Here is a 15,344-nt window from a genome sequence, read left to right on the forward strand (position 1 = left end):
CTCCTGAATATTTCATCTATAGATAATCTCCAAAATTATAGTAATTGTAAATTTTGTAGAGGAGGGTGGGTGTAGATGCTCGAAAGTATGGCAGAGATGCAACCGAATAGGAAGGTAGGACTAAGTGGGAGGAAGGCACTAATCTAGTATTAGCGTTGTTTTGGAGAAGGACGGCTGCAACTAAACACCCCAAACACTGCCACTCCATCCGACTTATTTGTCTATAAGCCGAGATACCCGGAGTGGGCGCAGTCTGACTACAATTGTTCTCGTAGCAAGCGCTTACACGGTGCATTTCTATAAATATTTGTGGGAAGTACTGGGAAGTACTGGTGGCAACCGAACTGGTAACACCTCGGCGCTAGCCTCGCTCTGCCACGCTTGAACACAGGCATTTCCCGTCCTTGTCTATTAGTAGATAGTATAGTATGATAGTAGCACCACCAAATCCGTGAAGCGGTGGATGCTAAAAGAGCAATTTTTGGTGGACTGAAACCTGACATCCCACTCACTTCTCTGGTTCAGCTTCTATCTTTATTCTTCGATATGAATGGGTACGCGAAATGATGGCTAATGCTAAGTGGAGGATCCTAAGCGCTCTGTATTCGTGTAGGCTTTTGACTCGGGAGGGATCCATCAGGAAGTCCAAGGCGAGAGAAACACTGAACGAGTCAGGGACCTGGAAAAGGGCAAATGCCGCCGAAGTAGGTAACGAGTGTTTCTAAGGGCCAGAATGAATGGCTATTGTTCATTCAAAATCGTGTCGAAAGTGTTTCAGCCTCAGGTTCGCGCCTATTGTGTCTATTCTTGTCTTTGTTGGGCATTTCAGTCCCGCTCAACCACAACACTGTCTGGCATTTGTAGATCTGACAGATAATAACTTCCTCTGGCTGTTCTTCATCCCCTCGTTAACTCTTTGGGTCTGCGTTCTTTCTTTAACTCCCGAGTTGACCTCGTGGTTCTTTCTTTCCTTGCTCATAAGCCATATCAATTAGCACTTTGCTGCTGGTCAGTCCCTACTCCTCATTCCTTTCAGTCTACAAGTTTTTGTTGCAGAGTATAAAGGTGCATCACAATCAGAACGGATATCCAACTCGATAATTTCTTAAGATACAATCACCTATTTTCATACTGGTCACAAAAAGTTCAAGCTTTCCGGCAGCTGAGCCACTAATCTAACATTAAAATCATGATGGCTTCGTTGAAAGAATCTCTGGCTGGCCCAGGATACGTGATTCTCAACGCCATTCGTGTCATCAACATCATTGTGTTTCTGGACATCATTGCTGCCAGTGTGGTCATGCTGGTCAAGATTGACTTGTTGACGGCGTTTTTCTTTTTTGAGGCTGTCTCTCACGTTGCCACTGCAGGCGTTAGTAGTAAGTAGCCTTTGCTCCAGATACTGTACTAGATGGCTAACAATTTGAAATGACAGTATTCCTCATCATCTCCGAGCTTCCCTTTCTCCGCGGTTACTTCGACCGTAACTGGCCATTATTGGGGCAGAACTCCGGGTTCATCACTTTGGCGATAGCGATGCTGATACTGGGAGTTGGAGTGCTGGGAGACCTAAACACGAACGCCACCAGCCAGGAATCTCTTGGGATGGCATTCTGGAGGATTGTGCTCTCCGCTGGCATTCTAGCCATGATCATGAGCGTGATCAACGTGATTGCGGTAAGTCGAACTTCGGGTTTAGTGAGCGCAACGCTGATAGTATGGAATACAGAGCTTTATCTTCGCCGACAGCGATCTTGGTGTCAGTGCACGGCATGTGCGGGTCTATGGAGCAGTGGCGCCCCAGAAAGTGATGTCGCGCAATGGCAGCCAGCGTTCATTCCAGCTAAGTATGAAGAGGGAGGAAACTTTGCCTACCTACAGTCCACAAAGCTCGTTGAAAAGGCAGATGTCTATGCGACACACGCGATTCCCTTTGAAGATATCTTCCCCAGTCAATCCTATCAACATAAACGATGCGGCGTCATCGAAGTACTCGAGGGACTCCACAGGAATGACTATTCCCGATCTTGCTCATCACCCGGCAATGCAGTCATCGCATGTCTAAGAAAACAAATTGAGACAATGTGCTTTTGCGACGACACGACAAGGAGTTCAAATGCGGGGGATATCATTTGCGTTGGCGTTGACAGTATGGCAATTAGCGAGCATAGGCAATGGGGATGTTCTGATATTCGGGTTTTGCATTTCTACTTGCAATATCAATCGTTTAATCATGTTTCATTTTACCACAAATCATTGATGGAATTCAAGTCCTACTTAAATATGAGTCGACGATCTTCTCCATACCCCGTAAAACCGGATCGGAAGTTTATTGTGTTGAGCAGTGTCCCTGATCCGCGTGCCTGACCAGTAGGAAAACATGCTTTAGCGCCCACCGGCGATAAGATAAGCCCGCTTGAGGCCAACTTCCGCTTCTTGTACCGTCCTGAATCTGGATATCCCATTACCGCTGAACTGCAATGCGCCATCGCCTTTCTCCGCAAAGATGGGTGAAATAACGATCTCATTCTCAACGTACGCACTCATCCTACCAGACCCTCCCATCCCGACTCACCACTAACCTCTACACCACCCTCATCAGGATCAAATCCGTCCTCATCTTCTTCGCGCCCATCATCATCCCCCGAGCCATCAACTACTACCGCACCCTCCGCGTCGCCCTCTCCAGCCGCCCATCACCACGCCCTCTTCCCCAAGATGCCAGTCGAGCCTTGAACGTCCTCTTCCTCACCATCACCCTCTTCTTCTGCCTCAGCCTGCCCTTCAACCCACACGCGCCCAGTCCCAGCATCTTCACCCTCACCAACTCCCGCCTCACCACATCAACAGACATCATCTTCTCGCGCCTCGCGCGTCTCCGCCCCAATGAATCCCTCACTCCATTCGACACTCTCCTCAAATCGAAACTCACCTCCACCCTCGCCCGCAAGGTATACCTCCGCTTCGGCCCGGAAACCCTAACCAACTGCGCGTTCTGCTCCCTCGACAACCTGACCACCTACGCCATCTACCACCTCCCCTTCAACGTCCTCCTCCCTCACCTCTTCCACATGGCCACAATCGGCCTGATAACCTCATCGACCTTCGCCGGCTCCGACGCAAGTAAATGGCGCAAGGAGTTCTCCATCATGGGCATTGCATTCACTCTCCTAGACATCTACGTGGTCATGTCCTACGACCCGATGGCGTACGCGTCCGCGGCTGTGCGCGCAGGCGTAGCAGTTCCGTCTAGCTCATACTACCAAATTGGTCTCTTGCGTCCGCTGCTATTCGCTATCTTTGACGGGGTATGCGCCCTGCTAATCTGGCTCTCCGCTACACGGAGATTCTTCTTCACTCCGCCGTCGCAGGCAGAACAGGTCGATCAGGTTGTGTCTGCGTCGTTGGGCGCGCTTTCGGGATCTACGTCGAAGTTGCATGCTGTGAGTGTGGCGAGGAATGCAGTCGTCCGGGATAAGATGCTCAGGGATCGGGATGAGGCGTATTGGCGCACGGTGGTCGCTATGAATGTGGACAACCCGGCCATGAAGGCGGGTACGGTTGTAGGCGGGGGAGAGAATGGTGATGAGGAGGGTGCTGTGCCGCCTACGTCGATTTGGGAGGAGGAGGAAGTTGTCCGCGCAATGTCTCGGGCAATGGCCGGGCAGGGGGGTGTAGATTTAGCGAGGTTAGGGATGGATGCGGCGGAGTATGTTAATGGGGTTACGGCTGGGTTGGAGGGGAATTGATAGAGTAGATTAGATTGTAGTTGGGTGTTTTGAGTTATGTATATTGTATGTATGTTTGAGAAGCTTAGCATGTAGATATCTATCTATCTATCTACCTATTTACTCCCGTCTTTAGTTGCTGGAGCGTTGGGTCACATCCATACATAACGACGAGAACAGCAGAGCCATAGTGACCCTACCACAGCACCATACCACACAAACACAGCAAACAATAGCCACTACATACTAGGTGCCCAGCTCCGAAAACAGCTCCATTCTCTTAGTAGTACATCAATATAGTCTAAACAACAACGTCAAAGCTAACCCCCGAAACGGCCAGTCCCAGCCAGGCTGCCAGCAGCCAATTAGCTAACAATTGACTAGCTATCAAGCTAACTAACCATTTAGTTGAGATTTAGGCTGACGCATAACCACCCATCTAACTAACTACCTGCGGTGAAAGAAAGAAACAAAAACCACCGATGCAGCCCAGCCCAGCTCAGCCTTGCCCTGATCCCGGAACAACTACACTAACAACGAGCTAAGCTAAGCTACACAAAGCATCTAACTAGCGGTGGTTCTCGGGGCGCGCGGACGGACAAGTCGAGATCGGTCCACAAAAAGCGAGACATAACTGCTACCGGTCTAACCTTGGTTTGGAATACTTTAGGCAACATTTTTTCCGCTTGAGATGGATGATGGATGAGTGCACTGCCACACCCGTACTCCATAATCCACTCCATAACGGGAGTGCCACAAAAGCATGGACCAGTCATGTCGGCGATTGCGGAGACGGGCTAGTATCTACACGGTCAAAGGGTAACTAACTGCTAAGCAAGTGGACTAGTAGGATGATCAACTAGGCTACTGTGTAAGTAGGTTTCATTGTTGTTGTTGTTGTTGCTCCAAACGGGTGAGATTTTAGTTTTAGCTCATCGGCCGAGCGAGCGAGAGAACGAACGCGCTAATTCTATGCTTGCTTCTGTCGGTCAGTTTTGCTCGGCCGAATTTTGATGATCTGTGTCTTATTCCCCTAATCTTATTCCCCTAATTCCGGGGGGCAGTCAATTGATTCATTCTACTTCAGTTACTCAATTCCCTTCTTCTGAGTGATTGCTGATACGTGAGACAAGAGACATCCTCTTCGGTTCTTGCAGAGGATGGCTGGCTCACTTATATCCTCGCGCTCCCAGGGGAACCAGCCGGAGTCGTCTCAGACGACTCCGTCATGGTTCAAGGAGAAGATCACACCGGGATTGCTCTCCCTCTCCCGGCTTGCATCGGCGCATCCTATACATACAGTGGCTGCTGTCGCCTTGCTGGTTAGCTCTTTATATAGCAGTCTGTTGGAAGACAGTATATTCGACAAGACCAAGTCTGTAGCAAAGGCAGACTGGTCATCACTCACTGCTGGGAGTGGACGACTCTATGTGGGCCCTCAATCCGACTGGAACTGGCAGGCGGAGGTTCCAAACGCTCCAGTTTCCAGCGATGTCGACCATACCGCGCTGTTGACTTTGATATTCCCGGAGAGGACAGACACCTTCTACGAGTCCCCGGCCACGCCCCTGCTCCAGTTGCCGAGCAACCTCTCTGTCACGCCTTTGCCCTCGACATCCAAATCATTCAGCACCAACTCCAAGGAACAAGTTCATGCTTTCTCCCTCCCCTACAGCCAAGCATCCGACTTCCTGGCAATGGTCCAGGAAGTACCGAACAGCAGCCCAGGACAGTGGATAATGAAGAATGCACGAGCACAAACGCAGAACAGTCTAGCAGACCGAGCAAAAGATGCTTGGGTCAGCTTCGTGGACCTCCTCAAGAATACCCAAACGGCGGATATCGCCATTATGCTGCTGGGATATATCTTCATGCATATGACATTCGCATCGCTGTTCTTTTCCATGTATCGCATGGGCTCTAAATTCTGGCTTGCCACGAGTGTTTTGTTCTCATCCACATTTGCCTTCGTGCTTGGACTTTTCGTCACTGTGGAGCTTGGTGTACCCGTCAACATGGTTCTCCTCTCTGAAGGCTTGCCATTTCTGGTGGTCATTGTCGGTTTCGAAAGGTATATCAGTCTAACACGGGCTATCCTAAAGCATGCCATGGATCGCCGCAGCCCCTCGGTTAACACACAGTCCGCCATCGAGTCTGTCATCACCGACAAGGGATCAGAGATCGCTAAGGAATATGCGATAGAGATCGGGATTCTCGTATTGGGAGCTTTATCTGGGGTGCAGGGAGGGCTACAGCAGTTCTGCTTCTTAGCCGCATGGACTTTGTTATTTGATGCCATCTTTGTCTTTACATTTTACACGGCAATCGTCTGCATCAAGCTCGAAGTCAACCAGATCAAGGGGTACACCGATATGCGTAAGGCGCTGGAGGACGACGGTATCAGCTCCCAAACGGCCGAGGATGTGGCTAGGAGCAGCCCGAGCAAGCCTGAAACGACGCTTTTCGGCAAGAGTGCGCATGTTCCTCGGTTCAAGGTCCTTATGGTAGGCGGTTTTCTCCTTGTCAACATTGCCAGCATGTGTATGGTTCCTTTCCGCAACACACACTCAGTTAAGGATCTGGCCCGCGGACTGGGTGGTATGGGCATGTCTCCACCAGTGGATCCCTTTAAGGTAGCCTCCCATGGGCTCGACGTGATCCTTGACAAGGCCAGGTCGAGCGGCCAAGATACAATTGTCACGGTCCTCGCCCCGGTCAAGTATGAGTTGCACTACGGCCTTCCTGGAATGGGGTCTTCCGACGACAATGGAGACATGGCTTTCACCCTTGATGGATACGGTATCGGCGGTCGTGTTGTTGGTGGCTTGCTCAAGAGCCTGGATGATCCGGTCTTTTGTAAGTGGGTGATTGCCGCCCTGGTGCTGAGTGTTGTCCTCAACAGCCATCTCTTCAGTGCAGCTAGACAGGGCGTTAAGAATACTCCAGCGCATTCCACTGAGTCAGAGAAGCCAGTCAATGTGGTGTCTCGTAATGTACCGTGCGAGTGCCAACGAGCTGTTGTTCCAACTAGCCCAGCAGCTGGGGAAGAATTAGCGATCAAGCGTACTCCAGAGGAAATGGAAATGATGCTTGCAGAGAAACGCGCCCATGAGTTAACCGATGAGGAGGTTGTGGAGCTTTCTCTGCGCGGAAAAATCCCCGGCTATGCCTTGGAGAAGACCCTGAAAGACTTTACCCGCGCTGTTAAGATTCGCCGCGCTGTCATCTCCCGCACCAAGGCCACGGCAGATATTACCAATGCTCTGGAACACTCCAAGCTCCCGTATGAGAACTATAACTGGTCTCGGGTGTTCGGTGCATGCTGTGAGAATGTTGTAGGCTACATGCCAGTCCCCGTTGGCTTTGCCGGGCCCTTAGTCATTGATGGAAGGAGCTACTTCATTCCTATGGCGACTACTGAAGGTGTCCTTGTCGCGAGCGCGAGTAGAGGAAGCAAGGCCATCAATGCTGGCGGCGGTGCTGTAACCATGTTGACAGCGGATGGAATGACCAGGGGTCCTTGTGTTAGCTTTCCAACCCTGGATCGCGCGGGTGCTGCTAAGATCTGGCTTGACTCCGAGGAAGGTCAGACGACAATGCAAAAGGCCTTCAATTCGACTACTCGTTTCGGGCGGCTCCAATCCATGACCACTGCGATTGCAGGCACTAACCTTTACATCCGTTTCAAATCTACTACCGGCGATGCTATGGGAATGAACATGATCTCCAAGGGCGTTGAGTACGCCCTGGAAGTGATGAAGTCTGCCGGATTTGAAGACATGAAGATCATAACTCTGAGTGGTAACTTCTGTGCCGACAAGAAGCCAGCAGCGATCAACTGGATTGAAGGACGTGGAAAGAGCGTTGTTGCAGAAGCCATTATTCCAGGAGATGTTGTGAAGAGCGTGTTGAAGTCCGATGTTGACTCCATGGTCGAGCTCTTTGTAGCTAAGAACATGATCGGATCGGCCATGGCTGGGTCTATAGGAGGATTCAACGCACATGCTGCTAATATGGTAGCAGCGATCTTTATCGCGACGGGGCAGGATCCGGCACAGGTTACAGAGAGTGCCAACTGTATCACCATCATGAAGAAGTAAGTCCAGCTTCCTTAGCCTATATGCGAAAATGACTCTAATCGTTTCCAGTCTTCACGGCTCGCTCCAGATCTCGGTCTCGATGCCTTCTATCGAAGTTGGTACACTAGGAGGTGGCACCATCCTGGAACCTCAAAGCGCCATGCTCGACAGTCTTGGAATCCGAGGATCGCATCCCACCGAACCGGGAGCGAACGCTCGGCAGCTCGCTCGCATCATCGCGGCTGCCACTTTAGCTGCGGAGTTGTCGCTCTGCGCCGCACTGGCTGCTGGTCATCTGGTTAAGGCACACATGCAGCATAATCGTGCTCCTCCGGCCGGTGGGAAATGAGGCCTAAACTCTGTATTTATATAATGTGATCAGCTGGTCTGTGATATGGGATAGATAACTCTGATAGACGGCAGACTAGCTGCGAAGTTAACAATAGGCGAGCATGAAAAAGAAAGAAGATGATGATTGATGATGATAGGACACACTTATCAAAAAGTGTAGACTAGTGCTGCTTCTCCGCAAAAATCCAGACTAATGCAATGAGAAAGGTTCGTTCAAGTTAGGCGAAGGATCCTTCATTCGGTGATTGGATCCCGATGATCAGAAGACCGGGCGATCGCTTTCTGAGTCGCAAAAGAAGAGGAAGCGGGAGAGCCTTTGGGAGGAGCAGGTGAGAGGAGGACAGCCGACGATTGGGGGAAAGTCCAGTCAAGTAGTAACCTTGTTTCTTTGAGACACCTTACTAGTCCCAAGTTACACTTACTATGTAGTCCAACTTCCTCGGTATTGACTTACCTTTGATAATTAGATTATCGATCTATTTAAACTTTCCAATTTGCATTTACTTTACTGTTTTACTTTACCATGGTACGTCACAGTCCTGCATGCATGAAAGTTAGGAAAGGAAAGCATGGGCGGTGAGACTGGATGTCCCAACCAGAGCGACCAGTGGGATACTTGGGATTATCGGGCGGCGTCAGCGGTGGTGTAAGTACCGTCCAAGTACCAGCTGTGGATGGTCCCCAGAAAAAGTCACTGGGTAAACTTAAAGGCCAAGAAACACCGCGTACGTAACGGCGAGTGGGCCGAAAAGCCTTGAAACAGTCGTGATACAGTCAATACCTTCCCCTCATCGTAATTTGTATATATTATTTATTTTTCCCTTTCTTGAGATCGTCACTCTCTTTCCTCGCTGCCCTTCCCCCTCGCCTGTTCCAACTTTCTCTCCAGACAAGCAATCCGGGAATTGAGCAATTTTTTGACCTTCTCAACTTCTGTGTGAGGTTTTGGTGGACAACTGCTTTGTTTGTTTACTACTTCAACAAGTCCCTATATCCGTCGCAGGCTCGGCCCGGGAGACAGACAGACAGACAGACTTCAGCTGTATTAACTATACTCTTCATTTACCAAGGGTGTGTGCCGTGCTGAGCCCCGTTCCCCCCAACAGGGAATCATCTTCCACTTCCCCCCAAAAAGCCTACCGATTAATCAATCCCAGGTACCCGCCGTGGAACCGCGGGTGGTGCTTCTGTCTCTCAGAATCGTCTCCAGTCTTTCCGACAAGTCTCAGCCCAGATTGTCGGTCTCAACAGAAAAAAAAAAGGGAACAGCAGCTGCGGCCAGCCCACTGCTGCCACTCACTCACTCACTCCCAATCCAAGCCGTGGGCGGGAACCACTTTCGCCCGCTCTCGCTAGACCCGCGACGTACCTCCTTCGATCCCCATCGCTCTCGCTCCCTTCCCTCTCTCTCTTTCTTTCGGCCAGCTTGACGGTCGCCTTTCGAGCTCCTTGCTTTTTTCTCCTTCGCTCCTCCCTCTCGGAGACTTCTTTCACCTCAATTGGTCACCACCCTCTTTTTCGCGGAATCAGTCGCTACTGCTGTTTGGGTCTGGATTCCCGACCCCCTCCGTAAATTGCGTGTCTCGTCATGGCCAGAGACGCATCGTTGCCGGCTTCGCAGTCGGCCTCGGAGCTCAATGCCCGCATTTCCACCTCCAGCGGACACCACCGCCCAGCCGCCAAAGAAACCACGTTCCGGGAATGGATGCTGGCCAACCAGATCGGTATGAACCAATCATGCAGCTTCCGATAATAATTCATTGTTTTGTCCCGTCAATGTTCTGCAAAACAAACGACCAATTCCATGCGAACTTTGTGCGCTAACCAGAACTTTTCCGTATATAGGTATTTCGTTGACCATTCTTTCCATGCTACTGGCCGTTCACCACCTCTACCCTTCCTTGAATCCCTACACCACCCCGTTCTTCCAGCTGTCGTACTACCAGCCCGCCACCGGAGATTATGTGCAAGGATGGGATGACATCTACTTCATCGCCAGCTCCGCGATTGCGTTCATCGCTATCCGGGCAATCGTTATCGACTGGATGCTCCAGCCACTGGCGCAACGCTGCGGATTGAAACGGAAGGCCTCGGTCCGTCTGGCTGAGCAAGGCTGGCTCTGCCTATACTATGGGTTTTTCTGGTCCCTTGGCATGGTTCGTACTTGACATCGCGCTTATATGATCGGGTGTGCTGACCGTTGGATACAGTACATTTGGTCCAACTCATACTACTGGGGCGACTTCAGCGCCATCTGGGATCAGTGGCCCGCACGCAATGTGTCGGGTTTGATGAAATGGTACCTTCTGGTGCAATTGGCTTTCTGGGTGCAGATGCTTCTAGTCATCAACATTGAGGAGCGCCGGAAAGACCACTATCAGATGTTGACTCACCATGTCATCACCATCACACTCTTCGGATCGGCTTATATCTACGGCTTTTACAATGTATCCAACGTGGTACTATCGCTCATGGACATTGTGGACCTCTTGTTACCGGTGTGTAGGACTCTGACCCTAGGTATGAAGACGTGAGCTAATTCGAATACCAGGCGGCCAAAATCCTGAAATACTTGAAGTACGAGACCACCTGCAATGTCGCTTTTGGTGTGTTCATGGTTACATGGCTCATCACGCGCCATATTTACTACCCGAGACTGTGCTGGTCCATTTACAAGGACGTCCCGGCCAGGATGGCATACGGCTGCTACTCCGGTACCACTTCGGAAATGACTTCCACCGACGCATACCCCAACCGCTGGCGATACTTGCTTTATCCATTCCAGGACATCAGTGGCCCAATTTGCATGAATCGCACCGTAAAATGGATCTTCCTTTCCTGCCTTTTGGCGCTGCAGGCCCTCTCGCTTATCTGGTTCACCATGGTCATCCGAGTCGCAGTCGGAGTCCTCCGCACTGGAAATGCCGAGGAGCCTCGCAGCGACGACGAAGAGGAAGAAGAAGACGTTTTGGGTAAGGATGGACCCAATGGCACAGCTGTCCCGACCGATGGCTCTAGTGCGGACTGGCGCCGTGCCAATGGTTCTTCGAATGTACGGCCTCGTGGACGCGGCCGTGTTCGTCTTGGCGACCAGAGCGATCACAAAGCGTTACTCGGCCGGATCGGATGCGATAAACCGACCTAGACACACATTAACGTCTTTGACATTGCGTTTCTTTCTTTTACTAATGATATCATGGATGTGGATACGGACACGCTGAGATGCTGATGTCGATGATCATCAAGACATTACCAGCTAGAAACACGTGAAACGAACCAGCAAAGAAGTACAGTTCAGTTCGCATTGGGGAAAAAAAAAGTTCTACCAAGCCTATCCGTTCTATATGTTTTCAATTTTCAGCAGGTGCTCATCTTGTCTTTGCGTTTGATACCATTGATCTTGATTGGTAGTGATTGTGAATTTTCTCCCTTTTTTATTCCCCATTTTACTTTGCATCGAACTTTACCCCACCTCACACATCACACCCCACCTGATCTGTCAATAACGGCGTGCACGATGATCATTATGTTGTCTTATACTATGCTCTATGCTGCTGCTTGTCATTGCCAATCTTGCTCAATTTATTTATCTAGATGATGATGTTGCTGGCCGATTGCATGCTTTGTTTGCCTTGATGCCCCCTTCCATTTATTTTACTTGTCGAGGATTCTTGTTTTTGTTTCTTGTGGTTTAGGGACGTAATACAAATACCCACTGGTTGATGGTTTTATTGTTATTTTTCCATTTGTTTCATTTTGTATGCTGTGTATGATAGTCTCAGCGAGAGATAGATACTTTACGATTGCATCGTACAAAGTGACACAACTGCATCATATTACATGATACTGGTAACATTGAAAACGCATTTGGGAACTTGATTCATCTTGTCATCCCCTCCCTGCACTACATATGACATCAAAGATTTGCAATCAACTATTGACTAGATGAATTAGATGAAAAAAGTCTTCCTCACAATCTACCCCTCATTACTACCCACCCAGCATCCAAGAATGAATAGAGGTCCAGCCCTGTTGAAGAGGCCTTGTATAACCAGATTAGCTCGGCACGATACGCCGTAGTCAATAGGTAAAAAAACATATACCCAGTCCAATCCAATCTCATCCCATCATCTCATTCCATTTTCAATTTGCCGTGTGAAACGCCCAGAACACCATCCATCTTCATTATTTCCAGTCAGTCAGTCATTCATTCATCTGTCGTCTTTGTCTCGTTAAAAGCGTAAGTCAGTCCATGGTTCCCCGTTTGCGCCAGTTCATATCCGTCCAGAAGTAGTATCCCGGTTTCCCTCGCTCGTGAAATCAACGCCCAATTATAATTGATTGAAGTTGATGCGGTGCGAATAAACAACATACATATACGCCGTAAGGTATAAGGATTGGCGAAAGAAGAGAAGAATAGAAATATTACTTAGGTAAAAACAGGTATATTTGTAGTATCGTCACCCACATCGGGGGCCGTAATAGAGGATAAACTAAAGTTGAGAATATCTTCACGCATCTGCGCCTCGTTCCAGAAGTAGTCTGGTGAAGATGAGGATGAAGAAGGAGATGCGTCTTCCTGGACATGAAGGAGAAGTTTTCGTTGGCGGGCGGCCAGGGTATCGGCGTCGATTTGGTCGCATCCGAGTGCACACTCTTGTTGGGTGACGATGAAGTCGATGAGGACTTGGCGGAGACGGTCCCAAATCGTGCCGTGACGTTTCCATTCGAGGCGCTTGGCGACTCGGACCATGCGGGAAACGATCCAGCACCGGGCGCCAGTATCGCCGCGGTGAGCTGGCGGGTAGCCGCCGTTGTTGAGGAAGAGCCAAAGGACGGATGTGATGCTAGGGTTAGTGAATGGGTTCATGCTTCTGATTTCCATGCTTAGCCATTCCATGTAGGGGTCGAGGGAGGTTGAATTTAGGTAGCAGTCGTGGAGAGCAATGGCCAGGAAAAAGAGACAAGCCATGCAGGTGTATTCGTCGATGAAGCGAATGTCTCGAATTCCATGGTCGTAATCAGGGAGCATCGTGAGAATCGTGTAGAGCTGCGTGCCGGGTGTGAAATAGTTGATGCGCTTAGGCGGGGAATCGGGTATGAGAGTATAAGGAGCATCTAGGGCACAGCGTTCTAGTTCGCGGAGTCGACGGAAGAATCGTAAAAAGTCTTCGCAGGCGCGAAAGGTTTCGCAGAGGCTCTCCGAGTCTTCTGCTGTAGTCGAGTCATGGGGTACTGCAAGGTGAATTGTCGGGTCCAGGAAGTCGAGAGGAGGAGTAGCCGAGACAGCACCGGTCCAGGGAAGAGAAGTGCTGACAATGGCCTTTGAGGCGCAACTGAAATCCACCCTGGAAACTGTTAACAAATATCCTTTGATACAGACAGCCACACAAACTTACCAATACAGCACCTTCTCCAGGAAGGGGCTAGAGATCCGCATGCCTTGCATTCCTCCGCGACTTCTGATCATCGATGCCAATCCTCTGAAATGCATCCGTTCTATGGATGCATCCTTGGACCATTTCTCCAAGGTGTCAGCTTAATCCGTATACAATGAAATGTAACGAGCCACAGTACCTCGATGACAGCCATTGTGGCAACAGCGTAGATAGTTCCGTCATACTGCCCAGTGGAGTCTGCTTGAATGCGCTCGTTCATCAACCGCAGCGCTCGCATCTTATGGGTCAAGCTTTGGACGGACTCGGTTTTCCCTTCGACACCTGCACGGTGCTTCGAGGCAATGGCGAGCATGGCCTGGAACGGCAGGCCATCGTGCAAAGCAAATTGCCGAAATATCTCCATCATGGGGTTGTTCGCGATCGAGTCGGCAAACTTATACATCATAGATGGGTACGTGACCACAACTAACATACGTGTAAGCACCAGTCGGGAAGTAAAGCAATATGCAGGGGTTTGAAGTGCGCATGCAACGTCTTAGGTTTAAAGATGACATCTGCGGCGCAATATAACGTACAATGTTGGATCAATTCATGATCTGCATGGCTAACCGGAATTGGATAGCAGCTAAACGGGTCTCGAACGGAACCCTCTCCAGGAGTAACGAGGGGGTCTAAGGCCTTAGGTATAGGCTTCTGAACAGCCAGTGAGGAATGAGGTACTCCCTCCTCACGTTTGACCTTGTGTAATTTAGGGATGAGCAATCGCGAAGGTCCCTTTGCCTTTTCAGGTGGTGCATGGTCCTCTTCGCTACTCGGCGAACCCTTCTCGGATTTGACAGCAGGATCATCTTGAATTTCCTCCGCCAGCGACGAGGACTCGGGTACCTGGGAGTCAGATGGAGAGCGGGGGGTCCAACCACCGCCAGGTATACGAGCTGTCCCCAGTCGCGCGATGCTGTCCAAGCGCCGCTGATGCATGTACTGGCGCATGGCATGGCGGCGGACCTGGCGCTTGGACTCATGATCCGTGACTAGGACAAACTCGAAGTTCCTGGAGCCGGACTGCTGAGCGGGTCTGGCAGGCCGGTTTCTCGAAGGAGCCAAGCGGTCTTCTGCATGATGATTGTTGTGATCATTAGAATGACGACGAGCAGGCGCAGGACTTGAGGCAGCGGCCACATTCACATTCTGAAACTTAATATCTGACGTATTAGAGGTAGTTCCGGGGTCGGGGTTACCCTCCTCCCCCATTATCTCATGATTTGGCCTGGCCCGGCAAACGCGTAGTACCGGTCAGGCCCGGGAATTGGGGACTGAGGGCAAGAGCCGAAGGGTGGGGAAGACCAGACACGACGTCTGTCTGTATCTACTTGCTGCAGCTTTTTTTGGGCAGTGGAGCTATCCGAGGAGCCCGATGAGAATCGATAGGGCAGAAGCTTCAGAAACTAAGCCCGTGGCCGCAAGAGATGGCGCATAGCAGAGAATGTCGTTGGACTGACACAGAATGGCGAAACTCCAATGTTCGCCGTCAGCCCGATTTCCCCTTTGGGCTTTGCTTCCCCCACCCTCGTGCCCCCCACGTGATGATCTCCCGGCTGACTCAGCTGTCGGGTCACCGCCGCTTCTTTCACTTTTGTCTCTCTCTTTCTCTATGTAACCACTGGAACAAAACTCAGTCTAGAAGGCACTCAAAGTATGGTTTTCACTCTATCTCCAAAGTTAACATGGACTTCGGAGAAGAAACATAGGAACAGTGTTACCAAGGAAGTCTGTCTGAGATACATCGT

At 50.3% G+C, this 15,344-nt stretch overlaps 5 protein-coding genes across 5 annotated transcripts; 4 read left to right on the forward strand and 1 right to left on the reverse strand.

Annotated features, from left to right (window-relative positions):
• The first annotated feature begins 620 nt into the window (after nt 1-620).
• BO87DRAFT_242000 (uncharacterized protein) lies at nt 621-1,092 on the forward strand. Its single transcript, XM_025618842.1, has one exon. It carries the CDS (start codon nt 738-740, stop codon nt 993-995), a length of 258 nt encoding a protein of 85 aa, XP_025482030.1. The 5' UTR covers nt 621-737; the 3' UTR covers nt 996-1,092.
• A 100-nt stretch (nt 1,093-1,192) lies between these two features.
• On the forward strand, nt 1,193-3,749 carry BO87DRAFT_395395 (uncharacterized protein; the record flags this gene model as incomplete). The annotated part of the gene is made up of 5 exons (XM_025625181.1): nt 1,193-1,379; nt 1,436-1,677; nt 1,730-1,989; nt 2,507-2,510; nt 2,556-3,749. 5 exons carry the CDS (start codon nt 1,193-1,195, stop codon nt 3,747-3,749), a joined length of 1,887 nt encoding a protein of 628 aa, XP_025482031.1.
• Nucleotides 3,750-4,721: 972 nt separating this feature from the next.
• Nucleotides 4,722-8,478, forward strand: BO87DRAFT_457499 (3-hydroxy-3-methylglutaryl-coenzyme A reductase). Its single transcript, XM_025628808.1, has 2 exons — nt 4,722-7,824; nt 7,877-8,478. Exons 1-2 carry the CDS (start codon nt 4,889-4,891, stop codon nt 8,154-8,156), a joined length of 3,216 nt encoding a protein of 1,071 aa, XP_025482032.1. The 5' UTR covers nt 4,722-4,888; the 3' UTR covers nt 8,157-8,478.
• A 1,018-nt stretch (nt 8,479-9,496) lies between these two features.
• On the forward strand, nt 9,497-11,620 carry BO87DRAFT_242047 (putative longevity-assurance protein (LAC1)). Its single transcript, XM_025618843.1, has 4 exons — nt 9,497-9,882; nt 10,004-10,314; nt 10,369-10,656; nt 10,710-11,620. Exons 1-4 carry the CDS (start codon nt 9,747-9,749, stop codon nt 11,301-11,303), a joined length of 1,329 nt encoding a protein of 442 aa, XP_025482033.1. The 5' UTR covers nt 9,497-9,746; the 3' UTR covers nt 11,304-11,620.
• A 967-nt stretch (nt 11,621-12,587) lies between these two features.
• On the reverse strand, nt 12,588-14,808 carry BO87DRAFT_303583 (uncharacterized protein; the record flags this gene model as incomplete). The annotated part of the gene is made up of 4 exons (XM_025619251.1): nt 12,588-13,506; nt 13,558-13,682; nt 13,736-14,022; nt 14,133-14,808. The coding sequence occupies 4 exons, from the start codon at nt 14,806-14,808 to the stop codon at nt 12,588-12,590; spliced, it is 2,007 nt and encodes a 668-aa protein (XP_025482034.1).
• Between the last annotated feature and the right edge of the window lie 536 nt (nt 14,809-15,344).

Source organism: Aspergillus neoniger, assembly GCF_003184625.1.
Source record: "Aspergillus neoniger CBS 115656 unplaced genomic scaffold BO87scaffold_9, whole genome shotgun sequence".
Taxonomy (NCBI): Eukaryota; Fungi; Ascomycota; class Eurotiomycetes; order Eurotiales; family Aspergillaceae; genus Aspergillus; species Aspergillus neoniger.

Coding starts and splice junctions, on each gene's coding strand:
- BO87DRAFT_457499 (XM_025628808.1), top strand. CDS start 4,889: ATGGCTGGCTCACTTATATCCTCGCGCTCCCAGGGGAACCAGCCGGAG. Junction 7,825..7,876: donor TGTATCACCATCATGAAGAA/GTAAGTCCAGCT, acceptor AATCGTTTCCAG/TCTTCACGGCTCGCTCCAGA.
- BO87DRAFT_242047 (XM_025618843.1), top strand. CDS start 9,747: ATGGCCAGAGACGCATCGTTGCCGGCTTCGCAGTCGGCCTCGGAGCTC. Junction 9,883..10,003: donor GATGCTGGCCAACCAGATCG/GTATGAACCAAT, acceptor TTCCGTATATAG/GTATTTCGTTGACCATTCTT. Junction 10,657..10,709: donor TTGTGGACCTCTTGTTACCG/GTGTGTAGGACT, acceptor TTCGAATACCAG/GCGGCCAAAATCCTGAAATA.
- BO87DRAFT_242000 (XM_025618842.1), top strand. CDS start 738: ATGGCTATTGTTCATTCAAAATCGTGTCGAAAGTGTTTCAGCCTCAGG.